The sequence below is a fragment of the Podarcis filfolensis genome (assembly GCF_964270895.1).
Source record: "Podarcis filfolensis genome assembly, chromosome: 2".
Lineage (NCBI taxonomy): Eukaryota > Metazoa > Chordata > Lepidosauria > Squamata > Lacertidae > Podarcis > Podarcis filfolensis.
In genome coordinates this window covers 5,274,441-5,301,500 of record NC_139605.1, presented here as the reverse complement: position 1 = coordinate 5,301,500, position 27,060 = coordinate 5,274,441, and the positions used below count along the sequence as shown (strand labels likewise).

General features: G+C 45.3%; 2 protein-coding genes across 8 annotated transcripts in view; both read right to left on the bottom strand.

Moving 5' to 3' along the window:
- The window catches only part of LOC310756634 (uncharacterized protein), an 820,367-nt gene that overhangs the window by 609,394 nt on the left and 183,913 nt on the right, over positions 1–27,060 (bottom strand). The window lies entirely within an intron of this gene.
- Positions 9,417–25,458, bottom strand: LOC310756991 (uncharacterized protein). 5 transcript variants are annotated; one of them, XM_083602048.1, is made up of 5 exons: positions 14,783–14,870; positions 14,665–14,750; positions 13,147–13,229; positions 12,223–12,349; positions 9,417–12,002 (listed from the first exon to the last, which is right to left on the bottom strand). In XM_083602048.1, the coding sequence occupies exons 3-5, from the start codon at positions 13,159–13,161 to the stop codon at positions 10,915–10,917; spliced, it is 1,230 nt and encodes a 409-aa protein (XP_083458174.1). In that variant the 5' UTR covers positions 13,162–13,229; positions 14,665–14,750; positions 14,783–14,870; the 3' UTR covers positions 9,417–10,914. The 5 variants fall into 5 exon arrangements, with proteins under 5 accessions (XP_083458174.1, XP_083458173.1, XP_083458172.1 ...); XM_083602047.1 differs by lacking the exons at positions 12,223–12,349; positions 13,147–13,229; positions 14,665–14,750; positions 14,783–14,870 and adding exons at positions 20,891–21,017; positions 23,990–24,072; positions 25,345–25,458; XM_083602046.1 differs by lacking the exons at positions 12,223–12,349; positions 13,147–13,229; positions 14,665–14,750; positions 14,783–14,870 and adding exons at positions 20,891–21,017; positions 23,990–25,323.

Sequence of the window (27,060 nt, the reverse complement as noted above, 5' to 3'; positions counted from 1 at the left end):
TGCGCGGGGGGAGAGACCCAAAAGCACCCAGGAAGTGGTGGACAGATCGCTTGCAGTGGGGGTGAGGCTGGAGGACCGCCCTTGGGACAGAGGAGAAGGGCGTTGGGGAGGCACACCAGCCAGAGTGCCCTCCCTCTTGCCCAGGGATGTCGCGCGTGCGCAATCAACGCCTCCGCAAGCAGGGGGGGAGGAGCCAATGGAGATCGGCGGTGCTAGAGCTCAATCAGCCACCAGAGCCTTAACACCGGGAGCAGTCAAAACAAAGCAGCCTAGAGGGAACAGGAAGTGTTACATCTGTGACAGTTCGAAGCACATGGCGAAAGAGTGTCCCCAGAGGCTCCACAAGCACACTGCAGCTTCAATGACAGTAATGGGAGCAACTCAGCAAAGTGAACCACGGCAGGGAAACGGAAGCACTGGGGGCCAGCCAGGCGAGTCAGTGAAGAAGTCCCCAGAGATTTTGAAGCCCACGGATCCCCTCCCGCCCAAACCAGTGGTGCAGCTCACCGCAGCGCTCCAGCTGCCCAGCGGTCTCTCTTTAGAAGTGCCGATTACGATTGACTCTGGCAGTAATGCGGACTTTATCGCACTGGAATTCCTTCAACAACACAACATAGCGCTACTGCCAGCCACACTGCCCCTGAACGTGGTCACAGTGGATGGCAGGGAACTGCTAGGGGGGCAGGTGGTGCAGCAGACACCACCTATGGTGATGCAAATTGGGAATCACCGAGAAGTCATCAGCTTCAACGTCACCCAATTGTCGGACACGCCCATAGTGTTGGGCATGAGTTGGCTGGATAGGCACAGCCCGGCATTAGCGTGGTACCAGCGGCAATTGACCTTCTGCTCTTCCTACTGCGCAGCGCACTGCATCCAGACCTGCCAGGAAGGAGAGGGGCGAGAGGATGCACCGCAGCTACACCTAGGCATGGTGCAAGCGGTGCCCAACAAGTACAAGGAGTTTTTGGAGGTCTTCTGCGAGAAGGAGGCGGACAAACTGCCCCCCCACAGACCCTATGACTGCAAGATTGATCTCCTGCCGGGGGCAACGCTGCCAACAGGGAAACTGTATTCCATGTCTGAGGACGAACTGCAGGAACTTAGGGAGTTCATAGACCACAATTTGAAGCGCGGGTTCATTCGGGAGTCGAAAGCTGTAGGGGGCAGCCCAGTATTCTTTGTGAAGAAGCGAGACACGCCCCAGAAGAGGCTTGTAGTTGACTTTCGAATTTTGAACTCGAAAACCAAGCCCTCGTCCTTCCCCATGCCCAAAATAGACGACCTGCTCGCGACGGTAAGGAAAGGACGCGTTTTCACCAAGTTGGATCTGCGAGGCGCGTACAACCTGATTCGTGTGCGGGAGGGCGACGAGTGGAAGACGGCCATGTTCACACCACTGGGCACCTACGAATACAGAGTTATGCCCTTCGGATTACAAAATGGCTCTCACTGTTTTCAAGCCTTTATGCATCACGTGTTGGCGGGACTCCTTTACAAGAAATGCGTATGCTTCCTGGACGACATCCTGATATTTTCTGAGTCGCGAGAAGCGCACGAGAGGGATGTCAGGGAAGTTCTGCGGAGACTAAAGGAGCACAGGCTGTACGCCAAGCTGGAGAAGTGCCAGTTCGACGTGACGGAGGTGGATTTCCTGGGCTATAAACTGTCGGACAAGGGGCTCGCCATGGACAGCGCCAAGGTTCGCTCAGTATTGGACTGGAAAAGCCCGCGCAATAGGAAGGAAGTCCAGCGGTTTGTCGGCTTTGCCAACTTTTATCGCAAGTTCATCAAGGGGTTCGCTATGCAAACGGCGGCCATCACCGACACGCTCAGCTCCAAGAAGAAGAAGTTTATCTGGACGGAGGAAGCGGAGCAGTCCTTTCAGAAACTCAAGCGTCTCTTCGCTTCTGAGGAGCAGCTGCTGCATGTGAATCCCAGCAGACCGATGAGGGTGGAGACGGACGCCTCAGACAGAGCCGTGGGAGCTGTACTGTTGCAACAAGACCAGCAGGGGGACTGGAGGCCGTGCGCCTTCTACTCAAGGAAGCTCAGCAAGTCGGAGCAGAATTACACCATCTGGGACAGGGAGTTGCTAGCCATCCATGCAGCGTTCAAAGCGTGGCGGCACTTCCTTATCGGAGCCAGACACACAGTGCAGGTCCGCACGGACCACAAGAATCTAGAGTACTGGCGCACGGCGAGGTTCCTGAATCAGAGGCACATTAGATGGGCAGAGTTCTTCGCGGACTTCGACTTCAAGATAGAGTACATCCCGGGTGACAACAACATCATGGCGGATGCCTTGTCCAGAAAGCCGCAATACCTCGAGGAGGAGGCACCGTCGGCAGCCAAGCACATTTTCGCACCGGAAGCGTGGGCTTGCGCCTCGGCGACCGTGGATCTGGACGCCGTACGTCGAGCGTTGCAGGAGGACCCCTTCGCGCTAGCCAAGATGGAGGAGGTGCACAAGGGCACGGTGAAGGACGACGAGTTCCAGATCAGAGACGGTTTGCTCATCCGCAAGGGAGCACTCTACGTGCCGGGGAATGACCTCCGCGCAAGGGTGCTGCAGCAGCTACACGACGCCCCCACTGCCGGGCACTTTGGCAGAGAAAAGACTGTAGAACTAGTGACCAGAGACTTTTGGTGGCCCAAGATGCGGGGGGAAGTAGCGGATTACGTCTCGAGATGCGACACCTGCCAAAGGGCCAAGTCAGTGCACAAACCGCCGGCGGGATTGCTGGAACCGTTGCAGACGCCGTCTGAGCCGTGGGAACGGGTGGCCCTGGACTTTGTCACGGATCTGCCCAGTTCGAGGGGAAAGACGGCAGTGCTTGTGGTGGTGGACATGTTTACCAAGATGGCACACTTCATTCCGTGTGCGAAGGTGGCCACGGCAGAACAGACCGCCAAACTGTTCATAGACCACGTGTTTAAGGTCCACGGTCTGCCACGATCTATTCTATCCGACCGGGGGCGGCAGTTCATCTCGAACTTCTGGCAAAAGTTGATGGGCATCCTGAACGTCAAGATCAATCTAGCGTCGGCGAGACACCCGCAGACCAACGGACAAGCGGAGAGGGTCAACGCCATCATGCAGCAGTACCTGAGATGCTACGCCAATCAGCAGCCTAACACGTGGGTGGACTACCTGCCCCTCGCAGAGTTCGCTTACAACAATACGAAGCACGTGTCGACGGGGGTGACGCCGTTCTTCGCCAACAACGGGAGGCATCCCAGAACCTTCCCAGGTTTAGAGAGAGTGGGGGAGGGGGAGCCGCAGGCAGCGGAAGAATTAGCGTCAGAGTTGCAGGAAGTCCACGAACAGCTTAGGAGGCAGTTGGAACTGGCAAAGCACGCATACAAACTGCAGGCTGACAGACACAGGAGAGTAGGGGAAGACATACAGGTGGGAGACTGGGTTTGGTTAGCAGCGCAAGCAGTGCCGACCAGATCGTTGGCCAAGAAGAAGCTAGGCCATAAGCAGCTAGGGCCTTACCAAGTCCAGGCACAGGTCAATCCAGTGGCCTTCCGGTTAGCGCTTCCGGAGGGTTCCAGAATGCATCCGGTCTTCCATAGATCGGTACTCACGCCCTACAAAGCACCGCATAGATTTCACGAGCCAGGCACAGCACCAGATCCGCCCAGAGAAGGACCCAGGGAAAGGGGGTCGCCAAGAGGGGAGCGCATCAACGAAGCCACAGAGATTTTAGACTCGAGATGGGGGGAAGAGGGAGTAGAATACCTTCTTGCCAGAGAGGATACCCCGGCCAGCGCCAACAGTTGGGTGCCGGGCTATGCCTTGGACGAGCCTCTTCTCAAGGAAGAGTTCCATGCCATTTTCCCACACAGGCCCATGCCAGCCGAGTATTTCGATGACTGGCTCTTCACACCCACACTTTCAGGCAGCACGTTCCAGGGGTTCGACTCGGACGAGGAGACGGCACCACACATACGCTCTCCGGAAGGTTCACCCTCGGGTTCTGCCTCAGACCGCTCCTATTGGTGGGATAATCAACCAGAGGAGCAGTGGCGCAGGAAGTGGCTGGGGGGTCCCTGGCAGGCATCACCCTCAGAGGGGAACGGGGGAGAGATGGACATGGACGTGTTGGGGGAGGACGTGGGATTTGAACACGAAGGCAGGGAGATGGAAGCAGAGGAGATCGACGTCGACGAGCGCACGGAGGACGAGCCAGACCTGCCCGATGTGATGTACGACACGAGGGAAGAACTGTATCCGGCACTTACCCCTGCCACGACGGAGCACCCAGAACCCACACCGGAAGGAGGGGAGGGGGGAAGGGGGGGCTTCGAGGGGGGGATGGATGTCAGGGGTTCAGGAGCAGAGGGAACGGATGGCGAGGAATCGGAAGGAGAGGTTAGCGATGATAGCCGTCCGAGATCTCTAAGTCTGTCCAGCGAATCGGAGGATTCACAGAAAGGGGCTCCCGTGGGCAGAGCTGGGGGGTTACCAAGAGGGGCACCCCAGGAAGAAGGGACCAGAGGGGATTCAGAGAGCAGCAGCTGGAAATCCGGACCAGCTACTCCACCAGAGAGCAGCAGGGGGGAGGAGTTCCAGGCACCAGCGACAGGCAGCTCTCCGGCAGCAGCCACGCCTGCGTCAGAGAGCGAGGAAACGGTAGAGAGGAGGGTCGGAGACAGCGCGCGCGCGCCAAGTTCAAATGTACCAGAGGGAGGCGCAATGAGCAGCCCGGAAAGGGAGCCAGGTCCTAAAGCCCGCCGAAGGGAGGGGGAGGAATCCGAAGGGTCCGCATCCGAGGCATCCAGGAAGGAAGGAACCCCGGGGGGTGGTAGGACCCAGAGGCGAAAGGAGAGACGCAAAAGGTGGAGCAAGGCTAGGGTCTTGAACTGGTGTACAGGAGGCGGAGATTCAGATGGGACTTCGCCGATCTAGGGAATAGACGTAGAGACGCACGCTAAGATGTGGAAATGGAAACTATACTTCAATAAAGACTTTATTCTGTTCTACCGGCTAGCGTTGGTCCTTTGTGAGCCGGGACCTAGAGGCAGTCTCTGACACATACGCTTCAGGTTACACACTCCGCTAACCCAAAAATAGTGCTTCAGGTTAAGAACTTTGCTTCAGGATGAGAACAGAAATCGTGCAGTGGTGGCGCGGCGGCAGCGGGAGGCCCCATTAGCTAAAGTGGTGCTTCAGGTTAAGAACAGTTTCTGGTTAAGAACGGAACTCCGGAACGAATTAAGTACTTAACCCGAGGTACCACTGTGTATATGTGTGTGTGTGTGTGTGTGTGTGTGTGTGTGTATGTGTGATACAAAGGGAAGATCTGCTCCTAGTTGGTTTTTTATTTATTATACAGTCGTACCTTGGTTGTTGAACGCCTTGTGACTCAAATGTTTTGGCTCCCAAACGCTGCAACCCCGGAAGTGAGTGTTCCGGTTTGCGAACACTCTTTGGAACCCAAATGTCCGAAGGGGCTTCCACAGCTTCTGATTGAGCGCAGGAAGCTCCTGCAGCCAATCGGAAGCTGCACCTTGGTTTGCAAACGTTTTCAGAAGTCGAACGGACTTCCGGAATGGATTCCATTCGAAAACCAAGGTACGACTGTATTTCTGTTCCAAAACCCTAGTCCCAAAGGACTGGTTGTCCCAGTGACTGTGGGCAGCCTTCGTATCACAGAATCAACATCTATATTATTAACGTTATATTTATTTATTTATGCCCCGCCTTTCCCCCCATATTGGGAGTCAAGGCGGTTTGCTGAAAAAGCTGAGATTGTATAAATCATGATGATTACAAAGCCCTCAAATCCCAATAGAGTGAAAATATATAAATCACTCTTTTAAAATATAGCTAATGCTCACATGGGCTTAGCCAGGATTCTTGTTGGGGGGGGGGGCAGGAACTCATGGGCTACGCCCATAAATAATCATTAAAACCAATAACAAGGGGGTCCTTCCTCTTGGACCTGGTCCTCACCGACGGAGGAACTGAGTCACAAAGTGGAAGCACTGGGACCCTTGGGAGAAAGAGATCCTGTCCTGGGTTTCATGATGCAGAGCCAAGGGAAACCCGAGTGGAGTCAGACATGCAATCTGGACTTTAAGAACGCTTTCCAGCAACCAACATTGTGGTTTTATGTTGTGAACCGCCCTGAGATCTACAAATGAAGGGCAATATACTAATTTTGATGATGATGTTTCTTCTTCTCTGGCAATCATACGCAGCTAAGTAAGATTGTCTTCCATGAACATGATCAGTGGGTCCATAAGTGACTATGGAGGCCAATTCTGGATCTACACATCCTTCCACAGTGGGGACCTAGGTTTCTGGGCAGGAGTTGATCACGGTGAGGGTTTACCAAACGTGCCTCCCTCTTAGCATGTTTCTCCCTTTCGTCCCAAGTTCCAGCATCTTCAAAGTCCATGACACCTTTGGCAAAGGTTGTTCTACAATTGGAGCGCTCTCATAATGTTAAATTAGATCATCAGCACCATTCATATCCCCCTTACATGCTAAAATGTAAGCTCTGCCTCAGCTGTCATCGGGGAGCACCTATTCTAGAGGACGGCCTCCGTGGGAGACAGGAAGATGGGTCATGTGGCAACCCTAAATAAAACAAGGAAGTTGAAAGGCATGGCCAATAAAACAAGCTGAACATAACAACAACAAAATCCCACGTATAACAAAAAGTCAGAAGATCAGGATAATGTCCTACAAATTGATTGACTTATTCTATTTTTATGCCACTTTTTATTCAAATAAATCCCAAAGCGGTTTATAAACGAAAGATAAAATAACATAATGGAACATCACAGCATAAATCATATAGAATACTTTACAAATCATCAGTAAAACAATCACAAATCTTAAATAAAACAATTACCATCTATGTAACACTATTAACAAAACAACTAAAAAATAAGCTAAACATCACAGTTACACCAAGAATCATATTATAGGATTCATAGAGTACGACAGCATCCATATCTATAAATCAGTATTAACAACATTAACAGAACAGTAACAGAACAAAGTGTTGAATTTGTACATATGCTCTCCCCTCCTCTATGACTCATAAACTTTCATTCTATTTAATGCATCAAAATACACCTGCACATGATGTTCCTGGCAGTAACTCCCTTGCGATGGAGGTGGTCAGCACAAAGACTGTCTCCCCTCACATCCTTTCTGCCACTATGACACTTCCATTTTCATAACTGAAAAATGGAATACCAGAATAAGACTAGGCTGCAATTTGGAGGTTAGGTGATACTTGGACGTGTGTTCAACTTTGATTAAAAATATCATTAGTTAACGTATCTACATGATCAGTGTGGGAATGATAAAATACTTGTAAAATCAGATTAGACCCTTAAAACTGGTTTCCAGTTTTCTCAGGGAAAATGCCTTATTTTTACACAGATGGTACAGGACTTATTTGCAAATGTCAAAAATGTTTTATTCTGCGTAACGAAATTGTTTGGAGGGTTTGAAATAAACTTGGTACGTATTATCACTTATAGTGCGAATGTCTGTTAGTGCAAGATTTTTGGAATTCAATTTTGACAGAAATGATAACTATTAATGGAGAAGCTATTGTTCGTTGTCCAAAATGTTACAGAATATTTTTGATGATACCAATGTCAAAATAATTGGCCTCATATAGGATCTGGGCAGCACAAAGTAATTAAAACACAAGGGAAAACAACCCAAAAGCTTGCACTCACTCTGGAATATAGCTAAAATGGAGAAAGGTCCTCATAATTTTGAAAAGGACTAGAACGTCCAGACATTTAAAAATATGATTTAGCATTTCATTTTCAAGGAAACCCTCATCACATGCCTGGCAAAGCTGGAACTGTACATGATGATCTGATAAAAGTGATAGTCTTTACTTGGTCTTTGCTATTTTAACGCATGTGCCACTACTCATTCAACATGCCTATCTTACGCTTTTGTTTTTCACCTTTTTCATCTGTTGTTATCATTGTTCTTTTTTATATAATTATTCTCCCTCTTTGCTCGCCTCTATCAATACCTGACCTCCCTGCCCACTGCTCGGACTCCTGCCCCTTAGGGACACTGGCTGAACAGGAAGGTTCAGAGCAAAAACCCTTCTCTCCCCCACAATAGAAGGCAAATGGGGCATTTATTTATGCCCCGCCTTTCCCCCCATATTGGGAGTCAAGGCGGTTTGCTGAAAAAGCTGAGATTGTATAAATCATGATGATTACAAAGCCCTCAAATCCCAATAGAGTGAAAATATATAAATCACTCTTTTAAAATATAGCTAATGCTCACATGGGCTTAGCCAGGATTCTTGTTGGGGGGGGGCAGGAACTCATGGGCTACGCCCATAAATCGTATCACAGAATCAACATCTATATTATTAACGTTATATTTATTTATTTATGCCCCGCCTTTCCCCCCATATTGGGAGTCAAGGCGGTTTGCTGAAAAAGCTGAGATTGTATAAATCATGATGATTACAAAGCCCTCAAATCCCAATAGAGTGAAAATATATAAATCACTCTTTTAAAATATAGCTAATGCTCACATGGGCTTAGCCAGGATTCTTGTTGGGGGGGGGCAGGAACTCATGGGCTACGCCCATAAATAATCATTAAAACCAATAACAAGGGGGTCCTTCCTCTTGGACCTGGTCCTCACCGACGGAGGAACTGAGTCACAAAGTGGAAGCACTGGGACCCTTGGGAGAAAGAGATCCTGTCCTGGGTTTCATGATGCAGAGCCAAGGGAAACCCGAGTGGAGTCAGACATGCAATCTGGACTTTAAGAACGCTTTCCAGCAACCAACATTGTGGTTTTATGTTGTGAACCGCCCTGAGATCTACAAATGAAGGGCAATATACTAATTTTGATGATGATGTTTCTTCTTCTCTGGCAATCATACGCAGCTAAGTAAGATTGTCTTCCATGAACATGATCAGTGGGTCCATAAGTGACTATGGAGGCCAATTCTGGATCTACACATCCTTCCACAGTGGGGACCTAGGTTTCTGGGCAGGAGTTGATCACGGTGAGGGTTTACCAAACGTGCCTCCCTCTTAGCATGTTTCTCCCTTTCGTCCCAAGTTCCAGCATCTTCAAAGTCCATGACACCTTTGGCAAAGGTTGTTCTACAATTGGAGCGCTCTCATAATGTTAAATTAGATCATCAGCACCATTCATATCCCCCTTACATGCTAAAATGTAAGCTCTGCCTCAGCTGTCATCGGGGAGCACCTATTCTAGAGGACGGCCTCCGTGGGAGACAGGAAGATGGGTCATGTGGCAACCCTAAATAAAACAAGGAAGTTGAAAGGCATGGCCAATAAAACAAGCTGAACATAACAACAACAAAATCCCACGTATAACAAAAAGTCAGAAGATCAGGATAATGTCCTACAAATTGATTGACTTATTCTATTTTTATGCCACTTTTTATTCAAATAAATCCCAAAGCGGTTTATAAACGAAAGATAAAAATAACATAATGGAACATCACAGCATAAATCATATAGAATACTTTACAAATCATCAGTAAAACAATCACAAATCTTAAATAAAACAATTACCATCTATGTAACACTATTAACAAAACAACTAAAAAATAAGCTAAACATCACAGTTACACCAAGAATCATATTATAGGATTCATAGAGTACGACAGCATCCATATCTATAAATCAGTATTAACAACATTAACAGAACAGTAACAGAACAAAGTGTTGAATTTGTACATATGCTCTCCCCTCCTCTATGACTCATAAACTTTCATTCTATTTAATGCATCAAAATACACCTGCACATGATGTTCCTGGCAGTAACTCCCTTGCGATGGAGGTGCTCAGCACAAAGACTGTCTCCCCTCACATCCTTTCTGCCACTATGACACTTCCATTTTCATAACTGAAAAATGGAATACCAGAATAAGACTAGGCTGCAATTTGGAGGTTAGGTGATACTTGGACGTGTGTTCAACTTTGATTAAAAATATCATTAGTTAACGTATCTACATGATCAGTGTGGGAATGATAAAATACTTGTAAAATCAGATTAGACCCTTAAAACTGGTTTCCAGTTTTCTCAGGGAAAATGCCTTATTTTTACACAGATGGTACAGGACTTATTTGCAAATGTCAAAAATGTTTTATTCTGCGTAACGAAATTGTTTGGAGGGTTTGAAATAAACTTGGTACGTATTATCACTTATAGTGCGAATGTCTGTTAGTGCAAGATTTTTGGAATTCAATTTTGACAGAAATGATAACTATTAATGGAGAAGCTATTGTTCGTTGTCCAAAATGTTACAGAATATTTTTGATGATACCAATGTCAAAATAATTGGCCTCATATAGGATCTGGGCAGCACAAAGTAATTAAAACACAAGGGAAAACAACCCAAAAGCTTGCACTCACTCTGGAATATAGCTAAAATGGAGAAAGGTCCTCATAATTTTGAAAAGGACTAGAACGTCCAGACATTTAAAAATATGATTTAGCATTTCATTTTCAAGGAAACCCTCATCACATGCCTGGCAAAGCTGGAACTGTACATGATGATCTGATAAAAGTGATAGTCTTTACTTGGTCTTTGCTATTTTAACGCATGTGCCACTACTCATTCAACATGCCTATCTTACGCTTTTGTTTTTCACCTTTTTCATCTGTTGTTATCATTGTTCTTTTTTATATAATTATTCTCCCTCTTTGCTCGCCTCTATCAATACCTGACCTCCCTGCCCACTGCTCGGACTCCTGCCCCTTAGGGACACTGGCTGAACAGGAAGGTTCAGAGCAAAAACCCTTCTCTCCCCCACAATAGAAGGCAAATGGGGCTCAGACCAAGCAAATGCCTATTGTAAAAAAACTAGAGTTAAGCAAATACAGTACAAAATTAACCAAAGATACAGTAGTGAATTCTAACACTGAGCACAGTATTTGCCCTGGTCTTCGTAGGAGCTCTTGGTTGGACTAATCATGGTCTTTTCACACTCCAAGCCTAAGATGTGAGTAAGATAGCTACTGCGACTAAAGCTCTTTCCACACTCCAAACACTCATACGAACATTTGTCTCCTGTATGAGTTCTTTTATGTCTAGTGAGGTGACTACTCCGAACGAAGCTCTTTCCACATTCCAAACATTCATAAGGCTTTTCCCCTGTGTGACTTCTTTGATGCAAAGTAAGGTTGCAGCTGCGACTGAAATTCTTCCCACACTCCAAACATTCGTGCGGCTTTTCCCCTGTGTGAGTTCTTTTATGTCTAGTGAGGGAGCCACTATCACTGAAGCTCTTCCCACACTCCCAGCATCCGAAAGGTTTCTCCCCTGTGTGGGTTCTCTTATGTCTTGCGAGGTGCCTACTCTGATAGAAGCTCTTTCCACATTCCAAACATACGTAAGTTTCCACTCCTGTATGGCTTCTTTGATGCAACGTAAGGGAGCCTAGGCGACCAAAGTTCTTTCCACACTCCAAGCATTTATAGGGTTTCTCCCCTGTATGAGTTCTTTGATGCTGAGTAAGGGAGTAACCTTCCCTAAAGCTCTTTCCACACTCCAAACATTTGTAAGCTTTTTCCCCGGTGTGCGTTCTTTTATGTCTAGTGAGGCTGCTACGGTCACCAAAGCTCTTCCCACACTCCAAACAGTTATAAGGTTTCTCGCCTGTACGAGTTCTTTGATGGAGCTCAAGGGGGATACTTTGACTGAAGCTTTTCCCACACTCCCAGCATTCATGTGGTTTTTCACCTAAGCGCAGTCTCTGAGGTGAAGTAAGCCTTGAGCGAGAAGCAAACATCTTTCCACACATTTTACATTCATACTTCCTCTCCTCTCTGGTGATTTGATTTCTGTTAACCTGAGAGGCAGCAGATTCACTCCCTGCCTTCTGCATTTGTCTCCCCTCTTGTGTGTTGGTTCCATCTTGAACCCCCAGCTTCCTTTGCTCCTCAGCTGTTTCAGGCGGCACTTCTGATGGGTCCGCCTCAGCCAGGATCCCCCAAACGTCTCCTGGTGGATTAAAAGGAAAAACTGGTAAAATGCTTCCTAAGGGCATTTGGCTGGCCACTGTGAGAACTGAATGCTGGATTAAGTAAGACTTTGCTCTGAACCAAATGTTCTTTCCTCCAGGAGAAATTAGCAACACTCCTTCTAGTGAGCTAGTTAATAGTACCACCAACAGGAATCCATACCTTCCATAGCTACTGATTAAGGAAAAAAGGATCCTTACCCAGAGAGGCCACCATCTCATGGATCTCTAGCATGACCTCATCATACAGAGCTCTCTGACCTGGATCAAGCAGGGCCCATTCCTCGTCAGTGAAATTCACGGCAACCTCCTTGAAGCTCACCAATCCCTGGAAGAAGAAAGCAATTCCCTTCCTTGTAGATACTCCAAGGCAAGGTGTGGAAAGCATCTCCCCTCCACTCACACTCCAATGGGGCAAGTGGGGATTTTAGCTGCAGCGCTCAGAAATCACCACTGCAGATAGCTCAGCAAAGACACAATTTGTGGAAACTGTGAAATGTGTCCATTCCGTGTTAGGGACAGGATTCAAAGCAAAGCTGCCAATATTGTTGTGCAGGTATACAGATTATGGTGCATCTGCCTTTGCAATACTGTATGGTTCTGGTTGCCTGACCTCAAAAACAGATTTGTTGACCCAGAAAACGCTGGGAAAAGAAATAAAAAGATCTTCTAATTTAGATGTACAGAGTTATGCACAGTGCAAAGAAAAGGGAGAGATATTATCAATCCTCTGTGATAATATTGTAATCCAGGGCCATCCAGTGAGACTAAATGTGGGTGGCTCCCAACAGAATATTAAAAACACAATAAAACAGCAAACATAAAAAACTTCCATAAACGGGGCTGCCTTCAGATGTCTTCTAAAAGTCAAGTAGTTGTTTATTTCCTTGACATCTGATGGGCAGGCATTCCACAGGGAGGGCGCCACCACTGAGAAGACTGTTAAAAAACATTGAACAAACTATAGGTTTCCCTGCTGGCAATAAGAAATACAGAAAAACGAAGCTGCCAACCCACTTCCCCAGAAGCACATGTGTAAGGGCCCCCTGCAATGAGTCCCTCTGTAATAAGGAAGGACGCACTCCAGCTATCCCCAACATCTCCCCCCAATGATCTTTCCCCTACCTGAGCAGGGCACATGGTGGTCGCTTCCTCTCCAGGGTAAGGTAGGGAGGATCCACACTGTAGTTCAGATGCAATTGTACAGCCTGTGAAAGGGAAGCGGTGGCTGAATGAAAACATTGAGGATAAAATTTCCTAATTTGCCCAAATTAGCAAACAGGCCCTGAAAGCATAACACAGGCATAGGCAAACTCCGGCCTTCCAGATGTTTGGGACTACAATTCCCATCCTCCCTGGTCCTGTTAGCTAGGGATGATGGGAATTGTAGTCCCAAACATCTGGAGGGCTGGAGTTTGCCTATGCCTGGCGTAACATGTGTTTGAAGAGATTTATTTTGAATATGTCAAGACCAGTAAATGCATTACAAACTTCCAACTGCAATATTACGAAAGAGAAACCAATGGCACATTATACACTAGAAAATGTGGAGAAATGAGGGGAAAATAACCAACAGCATATGCAAACAATGGTTTTGGAAATTCAAAATATGAATATACAACTTATGTCTACTCAGTAAAAGAATATGCAAGGTCATGATTTTCTACAACTTAATCAATGCTGGCCTGTCCTAACTCCACCAGCTGACCTAAAGTCACGGCCATTTAACTGACATGAAAAACACAGCTACCAGTCCAGAGTGAAACTACTGGCCTTAGATAAGTGGTATCCTGGATATAGGATCCAGAAAATTTCAAACAGAAAAAAAGGTCAGAAGAAATATATTGTAAGTTAAGGTTTCCATTCTTAGGCTGCACCTTGACCCCATGAAGGTCACCCACCCACCCAAGTTGGTCTACAGTTGAGTGTGGGAAGAAAAGAAGATCTGGATCTGCCCTGCTGGGTGATAAAATATTTTCTACACCTGTTCAAAGGCAAAGGGCGCACAACAATGCATGATTTTAGGGGAAATTAAATACAGAAATGCATTATATTATGGCAAATATAGGAGGAAAATTGGAACTAAAATGCTAACTAAATTTTCAAGAGGTCCTTTTGTTTCATAATATGTCAAAACTAAATGCAACTTAAATTTAACACTGGGGAAAATGAGACACATAGATAAAACTAAAAGGTTTGTTGATGCCTATTGGATTTTTTAAAAACCCTTTCGCATACTTTCTCCCAGCATATTTCAAAGCAGCCAAAAAGAGAAGCTGAGAGGGAGGAAAGAAATAAAGAACAGTGAGAGCAAATGTATTTATTACTTAGCTATTTTTGTTTTTAGAAACGATGGCTTTAGGCATATTGGTTTCCACATGGGCCTGTGAATTTTATCTGCGTTCTCTCTTTCAATGAATGAATTTATTATTACGGTCACAGACCAGTTCCTCTCTTTTAATTTTATCTGCGTTCCACTTGTGAGATTTTTTTTATTTTAAAAAAATCGGTTTAGAAATATTGAAAATAATATAAAATAACTACAGCTGCAGCTGTCCAGGATACGTTCTTAAGGACCAGCAATTTATTTTAAAATGAAATATTTTCAGCGCAGAGGAGCACTTTTGTTCTCTATTGCAAAACCTCTTTTCTCTCTGATTGAGCTCCTCTTCTGCCCTATGGGAATCCCAGCTCTTTCCTCCTCCTTCCTCTGTCTTTCCTCCTCGGTCCTTCTCCTGCAGGCGGCAGGAGGAGAGGCGGCCTTCCCTGCGGAGAAAGGAGGAGAGAAGATCTTCTGGGAGGAGTCTATAAGATCCTTCAAGAAAAGCCGCCGCGCTCCTCCGCCAACCCAGCGCCCAACACAGGAAGTAATAGCAGAGACAGGAAGCGGAAGCTCCTCCTCTGGCGCGGGCTCTCCTTCCGCTCTAGGAAGCTCAGCTCCGTGGCTCCGCTTAACCCTTGCGGAGCCGAGCAGCGGGAACCTCCCCCTCCTCCATTCTTTTCTTTTTTCACTCTGGGAGCGTTTTTGGCTGAGGAGCCGGTTGCAAAGGCTCGAAGTTAATAAAGAATATGTCGTTTAGGTGGTTTACAACTATATAAGATACATACCTGCCATGTTAAAATACACAATAACCATCTCACCTCAACATTAAGACTTCCTTGGTTCAAATATACAAAAAGGCAAGCAAGTTGAAAGGCATGACCATTGAATCAGATTAAAAAAAATTCCCCAAATAAAAAATTCCCCTTCTAAAACGAAATGTCAGACTTTCAGGGGAATGCTTTTATTTTTTTTCCCTTTAAAATTGTTTTTTTTTTTTTTTTTTTTTTGGTGACAAATCTATACATCCTTTCCGCAGTGGGTGGTACTAGCGAACGATGCAGGTCCTGCGACATTTTCATAACAGAAAGATGGAATACCAACATAAGACGATGCTAGAATCTGGAGGTTAAGTGATACTGTTGTCTGTGGAACTATAATTAAACTACCATTTGTTGAAATAGCTGCACAACCGGTGTAGAACAATAAGATACTGTTATAAGAATTTTTAGGTCTTGTGGTTGTTTAGTCGTTTAGTCATGCCCGACTCTTCGTGACCCCATGGACCGGCGGCTTCTCCTGCATGACAACTCCAGCTGTTCCTCTTCCTTGACCGTGGAGGCAATGTGGGAGGGGATGGAGGGGACGCTGATGGCTGGACTCTATCTGGGACTTTTGTCTTCCGCCTCTGAGCCTCCTTGAAATTTCTCTCCACCTCTGATTCCCCAGACTTCTCCCCCCCCACCACCACCACCCATCTCCTGCCTCAAGGGTGGCAGAGACCACCAATTGATGGCCTGTTCCCCTGCATTTTCACCCTGTGCCCCTGCCCAATTTCTGGACTCTTTTTTTAAAATAAATTTTATTTTTAACTTTTGACTTCCCTCTCCTCCCTTCTGCAGTTATTTCGTATCTTTTTGTTACTGCATATCCAGTTCAAATAAATTTATAATATTTCCCTTATCCTCCCCTTAATTATCTCTTACTGCACGTGTTTTTATCAATCCCACTGATGTTTTGTTTACAATGTGTTCTCAAATAATCAATAAATTTTCCCCATTCTATTTTAGTTGATACCATTTAGTTCATATCCCTTCTTGTAACTTGAAGCTATTGGTTCGAGTCCTACCCTTCAGAGCAGGAGAAAACAAGCCTCTTCCCTGTTCCATGTGACAGGCATTGCGATATTTAAAGATGGCTATCATATCTCATTCTCTTTTCCCAGCTAAACATACCCAACTCCTTCAAGTGGTCCTCATAAGGCTTGTTTCCCAGACCCTTCATCATCCCAGTTGCCTTCCTCTGCAAACGTTCCAGCTTAATAAATCTCTTCAAAGTTTTTTTATTAATTAAATAATGTTGTGTTGATAATCCAGAGCCCAGGCCAATGTGCACAAACAATAGGAAGTTCAGCTCTTTATTGGCAAAGCATTCGGTTACATCAGCAAGGGATATATGGAACACTTCTGCTAGTGCTAAAAAATAAAGAAAGGTGTGCTAATATACCTCAGGTTCTTCTACCTACCTCTTGACTAGATTTCTGCAATACATTATATGTGAAGAAGGCTCAGAAAGTGGCAGCCAGGTTCCCAACTGCTGCATGATGCTCTGAGCATATAAAACCATCCTTCAGGATCAGCCCACAATCTGCATTCATCATCTGAGGTCTTTTTCACTCTGCATTCCTCCAAGTGAGGTGCAGAGAGGTGGCAAGCATGAGACTTTTAGTGGTGGCTCCCATCACCCCAGGAGGCTACTTTGAGGAGGCAACAATATTTATTTTCAACAATGCTTTTGGCATTTAACTTGCAGAATTTTAGATATTCTTGTCCTCTTTAAGGGGCTTAGGTGTGCTTTCTATGTATACATGATTTTTTGGATTTTACTTTGATACAGCCGCTCACAGACTCTCATAGCTTCTCCCCACCTGAATGCAAAGCAGCAATGACTTTTATACATGTCTCTGCACATACACACATTCCTGAGATAAAGGATGGATGAGTCAGCAGGCAGACACCCGGCCTTTGACTGTTGCAAGGTTACGCAGTGTACCTGGCACTCTATCTCTCAACATCCGGATGTGGGGGAAACAGCAGCACTCATTTATAAAATTACACAAACACGCCTGATCTGGTGTGCACAAGCAACCGGCAATTTCTCTTGTACGACAGCTCCAGCTATTATTATTTATTATTACTCATCATTTTATTAAATTTGTATACCGCCCTATACATGCAGGTCTCAGGGCAGTTCACAGGATAAAATCACAATACATAAACACAAAATATATACCGCATTTTTCGCTCTATAAGACGCACCAGACCACAAGACGCAGCTAGTTTTTGGAGGAGGAAAACAAGAAAAAAAATATTCTGAATCTCAGAAGCCAGAACAGCAATGAAAGCAGCAATCCCAGCAGTGAAAGCAGCAATCCCTCTTGCTGTTCTGGTTTCTGGGATAGCTGCGCAGCCTGCATTCACTCCATAATATGCACTTTCCCCTTACTTTTTAGGAGGGAAAAAGTGAGTCTTATAGAGCAAAAAATACGGTAATCTAAACAAAAACCCCGCCCCCCATTTTTTTAAAAAAGGGGATTGGATGTCAATCAGCCTGAGGCCTAGTTAAAGAGTTTTTGCCTGGTGTGTGAACCTCCCTGAGGGAAGTATTCCACAAACGAGGAGCCACCGCAGAAAAGGCCCGTTCTCATGTTGCCACACTCTAGGCCTCTCATGGAAGAGGCACATGAAGAAGGGCCTCAGAAGATGACCTCAGGGTCCAGGTAAGTGCTAATGGAAAGAGGCGGCCCTTGTTGCTGTTGCATTATGCCCCTCGTTGTCAGTGGAGACAGTGGGTGAGGGGATGGAGGAGAGTCCAATGGCAGGACTCTTTCTGGGACCTTCTGCTATCTATCCAACCCACCACTTGAACTCCTTCCAGAAAAAAAGGCCACAAACTGTTTCCTACTGAAAAAGCAGGTTGAAAGCAAAAACCCTTTCTCCTCTAAAATGGAAGGTATACTGGGCTCCAAAGGCCTCAGAACAAGAGCTGGAGATAAGGGAATTCTAACACTGAGAAGAATCTTTCATTTGCTCTCTGCAGGAACTCTTGAGATCACTGAATCTCCTTCTACTTTCCAAGTGTAACATGTTTCCCTTTTATGACTCGTTAGATGTACGTTAAGGGAATCTCTATGACTGAAGCTGTCTCCACCCTCCAAGCAATTATAAGGATTCTCCCCTGTATGAGTTCTCAGATGCTGAGTAAGGTGACCACTCTGACTAAAACTCGAGCCACACTCCAAACATTTATAAGGTTTCCCCCCTGTGTGAGTTCTTAGATGCTGTATAAGGTGACCATTCCAACTGAAGCTCTTGTCACACTCCAAACATTTATAAGGTTTTTCCCCTGTGTGAGTCCTTCTATGTTTAGAAAGGGACCAATTAGCACTGAAGGTCTTTCCACACTCCCAGCATCTATAAGGCTTCTCCCCTGTATGAGTCCTTTTGTGTCTTGTGAGCACGCTACACTGAATAAAGCTCTTTCCACATTCCAAACATTTATAAGGTTTCTCCCCTGTATGAATTCTTCTGTGTCTAGTGAGGTGGATATTCTGCCTGAAGCTCTTTCCACACTCCAGACATTTATAAGGTTTGTCCCCTGTATGAATTCTTTGATGCTTTATGAGGGAGTCACTGTGCCTAAAGCTCTCTCCACACTCCCTGCAGTGATAAGGTCTCTCACCCGTATGAGTTCTTTGATGCAAACTAAGGTGACCACTCTGACGGAAGCTCTTTCCACACAACAAGCAATTATATGGTTTTTCGGCGGTATGACATATTTCCTGAAACGTAAGGTAGTCTATGCAACCGATGTTCCTTCCAAGCTCCAAACATTCATAAGGTTCCTCCCCTGTGTGAATTATCTGATTTTCGTTAATCTCAAAATCAGTGGATTCCCTCCCAGCATTCTGCATTTCTGTCCCCTCTTGTCTGTTGGTAACATCTTGAACCCACAGCTTCCGTTGCTCCTCCTGCTCCTCAGCAATTTCACATGCCACTTCTGACGGTTCTCCCTCAATCCAGATCCCCCAAACATCTCCTGGTGGATTAAAAAGAAAACCTGGTAAAACGCACATCTGCCCATACTGGACTTTAAGGTGGCCTTGAATCGAAGGCCTTCTTGGTAGTGGCACCCGCCCTGTGGAATGCCCTCCCACCAGATGTCAAAGAGAAAAATAACTACCAAACTTTTAGAAGACATCTGAAGGCAGCCCTGTTTAGGGAAGCTTTTAATGTTTAATAGGTTATTGTATTTTAGTGTTCTGTTGGAAGCTGCCCAGAGTGGCTGGGGAAGCCCAGCCAGATGGGCGGGGTATAAATAAATAATAATAATAATAATTATTATTATTATTATTGGCTTGTGTCTGTATTTTTATTTTATTTTACATCATCCCCAGAACATCCTCCTCATCCAAGCAGTAGCCCATCCTTCCTTCTCTTAAATTCAGAAACATAGTGTGGAGAAACAAAATAAAGAGGTTTTTAAAGTTGCCAGTCTTTCCTGCTCTTGCCACAGGGACTAGAGACTTTAAAAAACTGCACACAAATTGTCTGGTCCTTATGGCAGGAGTGAATAACCTTTGCATGTCTCAGGATGCTGTTAAACTGCAGCACCCTTCAGCCTCAGCAAGCAAGGCCAGGGACAGACAGGGTGATTCAGAACAGTGATTCACATGGTATGGGCGGGGACAAGGGGGTCTGCACACCTGTCTTATGGGCACAAGGAGGCCCTTGGCAACAACCCTGCTCAGGGGCAAAATAAGATTTGCAGGGGTTTGCATGATAATAATAATAATAATAATAATAATAATAATAATAATAATAATATTTTATTTATACCCAGCCAGAGCCGGGCTCAGGGCGGCTAACACCAGTAAAATTACAATTAAAAAAACACAAACCAATTTAAAATACAGGTTAAAATATAATTTAAAATGCAGCCTCATTTTAATGGTAGTCCATAGATCAAAACCATAAGGGGAGGGAAACGTAAGGGTCAGACTGAGTCCAAACCAAAGGCCAGGCGGAACAGCTCTGTCTTGCAGGCCCTGCGGAAAGATGTCAAGTCCCGCAGGGCCCTAGTCTCTTGTGACAGAGCGTTCCACCAAGTTGGGGCCAGCAATGAAAAGGCCCTGGCCCTAGTTGAGACCAATCTAACCACTTTGCGACTTGGGACCTCCAAGGTGTTGTCATTTGTGGACCTTAAGGTCCTCCACGGGGCATACCAGGAGAGGCAGTCCCGTAGGTACAAGGGCTTTAAAGGTCAAAACCAGCACCCAAAACCTGACCCTGTACTCCACCGGGAGCCAGTGTAGTTGGTAAAGCACTGGGCGAATGTGATCCCGCGGCAAGGACCTTGTAAGGTGCCTCGCCACGGCATTTTGCGCCCGCTGGAGTTTCTGAATCAGCTTCAAGGGCAGCCCCGCATAGAGAGTTACAATAATCAAGCCTGGAGGTGACCATCGCATGGATCACTGTGGCCAGATCAGGGCGAGAAAGGTAAGTAACTCATAGCCAATGTGTCCATTTTCTGATGCCTATATCAGATGCATGTCCTGCTTTTGGGCTTCCTCTGGGCATCTGGTTGGGCTACTGTGAGAACAGAATTGTGGACTACATAGGCCTTTGCTTTGATTCAGCATGGTTCTTCAAATGTTCTTTTGTCCAGAGGAAAATCCCAGCACTCTTTCTAGTGAACTAATTGATAGTACCACCAACAGGAATTTATACCTTCCATAGTTATTGATTTAAGGGGAAAAGGGATATTTACCTAGAGAGGCCACCATCTCATGAATCTCCAGCATGACCTCCTCATACAGAGCTCTCTGGTCTGGATCCAGCAAGGCCCATTCCTCGTTGGTGAAAGTGAAGAACAGCTCCTCGAAGCTCACTGATTCCTGGAAGAAGAAAAAAATCCCCTTCCTTGGAGATACTTCAAGGCAAGGTGTGGGCAGCAACTCTCCTCCACTCCCACTGCAATGGGAGATGGATTCTACCTTTAGTGGTCAGAGATCAGCAAATGCAGATTTCATCTACCCATTAGCCCAGTGTTTTTCAATTTTGGGTCTGCAGCTTTTGTTGGACTACAGCTCCTATCATCCCTGAGCACTGGTCATACTAGCTGGGGATGATGGGAATTGTAGTCCAACAACAGCTGAGGACCCAAATTTGAGAAACACCACATTAGTTCTTAAAGAAGTCAAATCTTCTAACAAGAACGTGTAACTTGTATGTGAGATTTCCCATCTTCCTGTCTTTCAAGAGGGAAGCAAAGGTAGTGACATTAAAAAAAAAAGGTTTCCAGAAACCAGCTTAGTTAGTTTAAGGTCTCTTTCAGGAAAACTGATGGGGAACATTATTAAAGTCAACAGGATAACCAAATGTATAGCAGAACAAGCCTTGCTAAAGCCGAATCAGCATGGCTTCTGCAAGAGTGACTCACGAGCCATTTGATTTTTTTGAGTGTGTCCAGATGGTATGCAACTGACAGTGCACCCAAATTCTTTTAGTACAGTCTCTCACCAACATCTTGGTGAGTCATGGAATAAGAAGAGAGCCTGCCTTATGGATCAGCAATGGCTTAAAGAACAGAAAGAAGAGAATGGGAAGAAATGGCCAACTCTCAAAGGAAGGAATGCTAGAAGTGAAGACCCCTAAGGATCAGTATTGGGATGAGTGCTTTTTAAATAGCTTATATATGACCTGGAGTCAGTGCTGAGCAGCTAGGTAGCCAACCCAGCTGTTCACAACAGAGTATTGCGGAGAGCTCCAACAGGATGTCTTCAAATTAAACTGAACACTGAACAGCAAACGCAATTCAAGGTGTTTAAGCAAGTAGAGTTGTACCTTGGTTCTCAAACAGAATCCATTCCAGGAGTCCGTTCAACTCCCAGAACCATTCAAAAACCAAAGCGCGGCTTCCAAAGGGCTGCAGGAGCTTCCTGCACTCAATTAGAAGCTGTGGAAGCAGCACCAGACATTCAGTTTCCCAAAAGTGTTCAAAAACCAGAACACTCCCAATTTTCAATCGTTCGGTAGTCGAAACATATGAGTTCCCAGGCGTTCAGCAACCAAGGTACAACTGTAATTCAAACTTGTAAGCAAGTTTAAGTAATGCACATTCAAGAAAAATAATTCTACTTTATCTATACTCACAGGATCCAAGTTGGTGATGAATGAGCAGGAGAGACAGATAGCTCAGTAAAGAAATTGGCCCAGTGTGTGGAAGTTGTGAAATGGATCAATTCTGATTTAGACCATTGGTAAAGTGATTTGAAATGAAGCTGCCAATATCATCATGCAGATATACATCATGCAGATGGTGCAGGTGTCCTTAGAAATTTGAATATGGTTTCAGTTTCCTGACCTCAAAAATAATTTGTAGAGCCAGAAAATGTTGCGGGGGGGGGGGGGCAAAAAAAATAAGCAAGGGGTTGGAGATATATGAGGAGTTCCTAATTTGGAACTAAAATGCTTAAGAAGGAACAGGATAAGAGATGTACAGAGGTATGCAAAGGATGGGAAAATGGGAGACAGGAAGGTGTTTCTCCTTCTTGGATGATACTGTAGTCCCAGGCCATCCAATGAAGCTAATTGTGCACAGATTAAGGGCAAACTAAAGGAAGCACTTCTTCACAATGTTAAACTCTGCATTCACTAAGGCAACATGCAGTAATAGCCACCAAATTAAAAGAGAATTAGGCAAATTCATAGCAGATAAGGTTATGATTGACTACCAGCTATGATGACTGTGTGCTGCCTGCACTTCCTGGAAATCACCTGAAGAGGCATGTTGTACTGAGCTCCTGGTTGCAAATTTCCCAGAGGCATCTGTTCGGTCACTGGGGGAACAGGATGCTGGACTAGGTGGGTTAATGACCTGATCCACCAGCTAGGCTCTTCTTAGGTCATGCTCAAGGTTTCATGAGCAAAACTCAGTCAAGCCCTGAATCTGCTCCCCCAAGGAATAGCCCCATTGATCCTCTGCAACCAGTTCCAGCCAGGCTGGCAGACAGCAGTCCTGAACACCCTTCAGAAACTGGGTTTTGCCCCTCAAGCCCTTCTGAGTCTGGGGTTGGGCCAGGCAAAAACTATGGTCAGGCCAAGAATCTTAGAGACCGAGAGACAATAGGACTGCTCAAGGTGCCCCGACTATAAAATTGGAGAAATCGAGAGAGAGATAGCCGCACTGGCAGCATATCTCTTCTTTCTCGTATCCAAAAATGCAAGAAGGGCTTTTACACTCGCCAGAAGCTCGGCTCTGCCCTCACCGGTCCTGGAAGGATCCTTTAAAAAGGTCCCATATGCTCAGAGACTTTGCACCTGTCCATTGGGGGATATAGGAAGCCCAGAGCACTTGTTCTTTTTATGAAGAAGAATGTAGTGAGACCATTGATCCCCTGCTGGTGAGGCTCACCGACCTCCCGGAAAAGCAAAAATTTGAACTTTTCCTGTTAGGCAAGACAACCCAGATGGTTGCCAGATTCTGTGTACAGATCTGTAGGCGCAGACCATCCCCCAACTCAAACTAGTTCGCTAAGAAAATCCCCACACTCAGTTCCATGGTGGCTCTGGGTCATCTCTCTGTGGTAGCTTATCTTAAAAGTTTTAAGTGTCTATACGCTTATTGCATTTATAAATTTTAAATTTATTGTTGTACATTGTTTTAAATGTTTGTTTTCCTTCTGGGATTGTACCCCCCAAGTGTGTTTTATAAGCTGGTCTCCGACCGTAAAAAATTATCTGTCTCAGTCAAGCCAAGCCACTTCCTCAGGTAGCACCCTCAGAAACACAGGGATAAGAGTCAGGCCTTCTGTTACAAGGAAGGATGCACTCCAGCTATCCCTCTACCTGATGACCTTTCTCCTACCTCAGCTGGATGCATGGTGGTCACTTCCTCTCCAGGGTAAAGCAGGGAGGATCCACAGTGTTGCTCCAATGCCATTGCACAGCCTGTGAAAGGGAACTGGTGGTCACTGAAGATGACATTCCAAATTTGCCCCAATGCACAAGAGAGTGGCAATCAAATAGGACCTGAGAAGCTAGAGTTTTTGGAGATATTTATTTTAAATACCTCAACAGAAGACCAGTAAAAGCCTTTGAACTTATGAAAGGTATGAGCAAAAGATTATCAAACAGAAATCAGCAGCACATCACACATTGAGGAAGCGTATAAATGAGGGAGAAATAAGCAACAGCATATGCAAATGGTGGTTCTGGAGTTGTAAATTTATAAATATACAACTTAACTTTAAAACTTACGTCTACTCAGAAAAAGAATAGGCAAGGTTAAAATTATCTACAATTTAACCGTTGCTGAATTCTCCATAGGCCTGCCTGAACTCCACCAAAATACACAGCCACTGAACTGATGAAAAAAACTCAGCTACCAATCCAGAGTGAAATTGCAGGTCTTAGATAAGTGGTATTAGAGATAAATCTTGTATCTAGGATATAGGATCAAGAAAATTCCAAACAGATAATCAAGCCACATAAAATTATCCCGTTACATGAGGAACAGCTGCATTTTCCATTGTTTTAGGGTGTGCCTTGACACCCCCCCCCCCAATCTGTTAGGGTGCAAGGAAACACAAGGTAGACAGTGTGGCAGGGAAAGAGGGAGAAAGATCTGGATTTGCCCTGCCAGGTTATAAAGGGAAAGAGCACATAGAAAAGCATTATTTTAGGAAAAAATATATACAGAAATGCATTATATTAGGACAAATATAAATATTAGGGAAACTATGTGTTCATTAGTAGAAATCTGCACTAAAATGCCGGCAAATTTGCAAGAGGTCCTTTCTTTTCATAAGATGTCAATGTCTGGGTGACTAAATTTAATACTGGGGAAAAGGAGATGCACAGAGAAAACTATAAGTGAAAGAAATTGCCCACACCTAATGGATTTTTGAAAATCCTTCCCCACGATCTCTCCCTGCAACCCCAAATTCTGTGTGTCAAGAGCAAACTTGCCCAGCATATTTCACAGCAGGCAAAAGGGACGCAGAGAGGTAGGAAAGAAGCGACGAACTGTAAGGGTAACAGGACTTCTTATTTAGGTTTTTTGTTATTAAGAATGAGGCCTTTGTGCATAATAGTTTCTGGATGGGTTTGTGAATTTTAGCTGTGCTCTATCTTTATTTTGACCTGTGTGCCGCTTGCATACTCTTCTAAAAAAGGGTTTAGATCTTTTGAAAATAAAATAATAAAATAATTAGTAGATACATTCTGAGGGACCGACATTTTTCTATGAACTATTCTCAGTGCAGAGGAACACTTTTGATTCTCTATTTTAAAACCTTTCTCTCTCGGGTTGAGCTGCGCGGGGTCCGCCTTGCCTTCCTTCTCCTACGATGAGGCTCTTCTCCTGCCCTCTGGGAGTCCCAGATCTTCCCTCCTCCTCCTCCTCGGTCTCTCCTTCCTCGCATCTGACCCGCAGGCGGGAGGAGAGGCCGCCTTCCCTGCGGAGAAAGGACGGGAGACGATCCTCCGAAATGCGGACAGAAGCCCCTCCAGCCAAAGCAGCCGCCTCCCTCCGCCACCTCCCCCAGGAAGGACAGACCCGGAACAGGAAGCGGAAGCTCCTTCACCTCTCGCGCAGGACTCGCCTTCTGCTCTAGGAATCTCGGCTCTGTGCCTCCGGTTAACCCTCGCGGAGCCGATCAGCAGTAACCTGTTGGCTGCTCCGGGCGGAGAGCGAGGAGAGGCGCCGCAGTTTTGTCTGGAAAGCCCTGCAGGATCAGGCCCCGAGTGCACGATCCTCTCCTTCAGCAGGTGCCCCATGCAGGATCCAGTGACCATGGGCAGCCTTAGCACCATACAATCATCATCAATATTATTATTATTATTATTATTATTATTATTATTATTATTAAGAGTCTGAGATCATAGAAAATATAATCTTTACCATTAAAGAGATTAAAGAGGCATTAAACTTCCATATGATGAAAATATATGGATATGAATAACTATTTTAAAATACAGATAGGTAGCCGTGTTGGTCTTTTTGTTTTTATTTTAAAATACAGCAAATAATCCTAAAAAGATGTAACCAGGTCTTCACCTCCTTTCCCTGAACTGTACCAGCTTGTCATTGTAAGGAGAACCAGTTCTGAACAGGTACCTTGGTTTTTCCCCTTTCCCCTCATTCTGGGAGCCTATTTTGCTGATGAGCAAGTTACAATGTCTCAAAGTGTTGCGTTTAGGAGGCTTACACCTATATAAAATACATACATATATACACGTTAAAATGCACAATGATTTGATCTCAACATCCTTACTTAAAATATATAATAAAACACGCAAGTTGAAAGGAATGAGTATTAGAATCAGAATTATAAAACTGCAGAGTTGGATTGAATCCAGGGGTCATCTAGACCAACCCCCTGCAATGCAGGAATCTCAGTAAAGCATCCATGACAGGTGACCAGCCAAACTCTGCTTAAAATACTCCAAGGAAGCAGAGTCCACAACTTCCCAAGGGAGACCAGGAGACCGTTCCAATGTCCAACAGCTCTTACTGTCATAAAGTTCTTCACGTTTAGCTGGTATCCCCTTTGGTTCAAGTCCTACCCTTCAGAGCAGGAGAAAACAGGATTGCTCTCTCTTCCATTTGATAGCCTTTTAAAATATTTGAAGATCGTATCTCCTCAGTCTCCTCTTCAGGCTAAACATACCCAGCTCTAAGTGCTCCTCCTAAGGCTTTCCAGCTTGTCAAAATTCTTAAATTGTGGTGCCTAGAATTGGACACAGTATTTCAGGTGTAGTCCGACCAAGGCAGAATAGAGTGGTACTATTACTTCCCTAGACACTAATTCTGTGGATGCAGCTCAGAATAGCATTAATTTCTTTTTTGCTCCTGCTGCATCACATGGTTGACTCATGTTAAGCTTGTGTTCTACTAAGGCTCCTGAATCCTTTTCACATGCACTACTAGAAAGT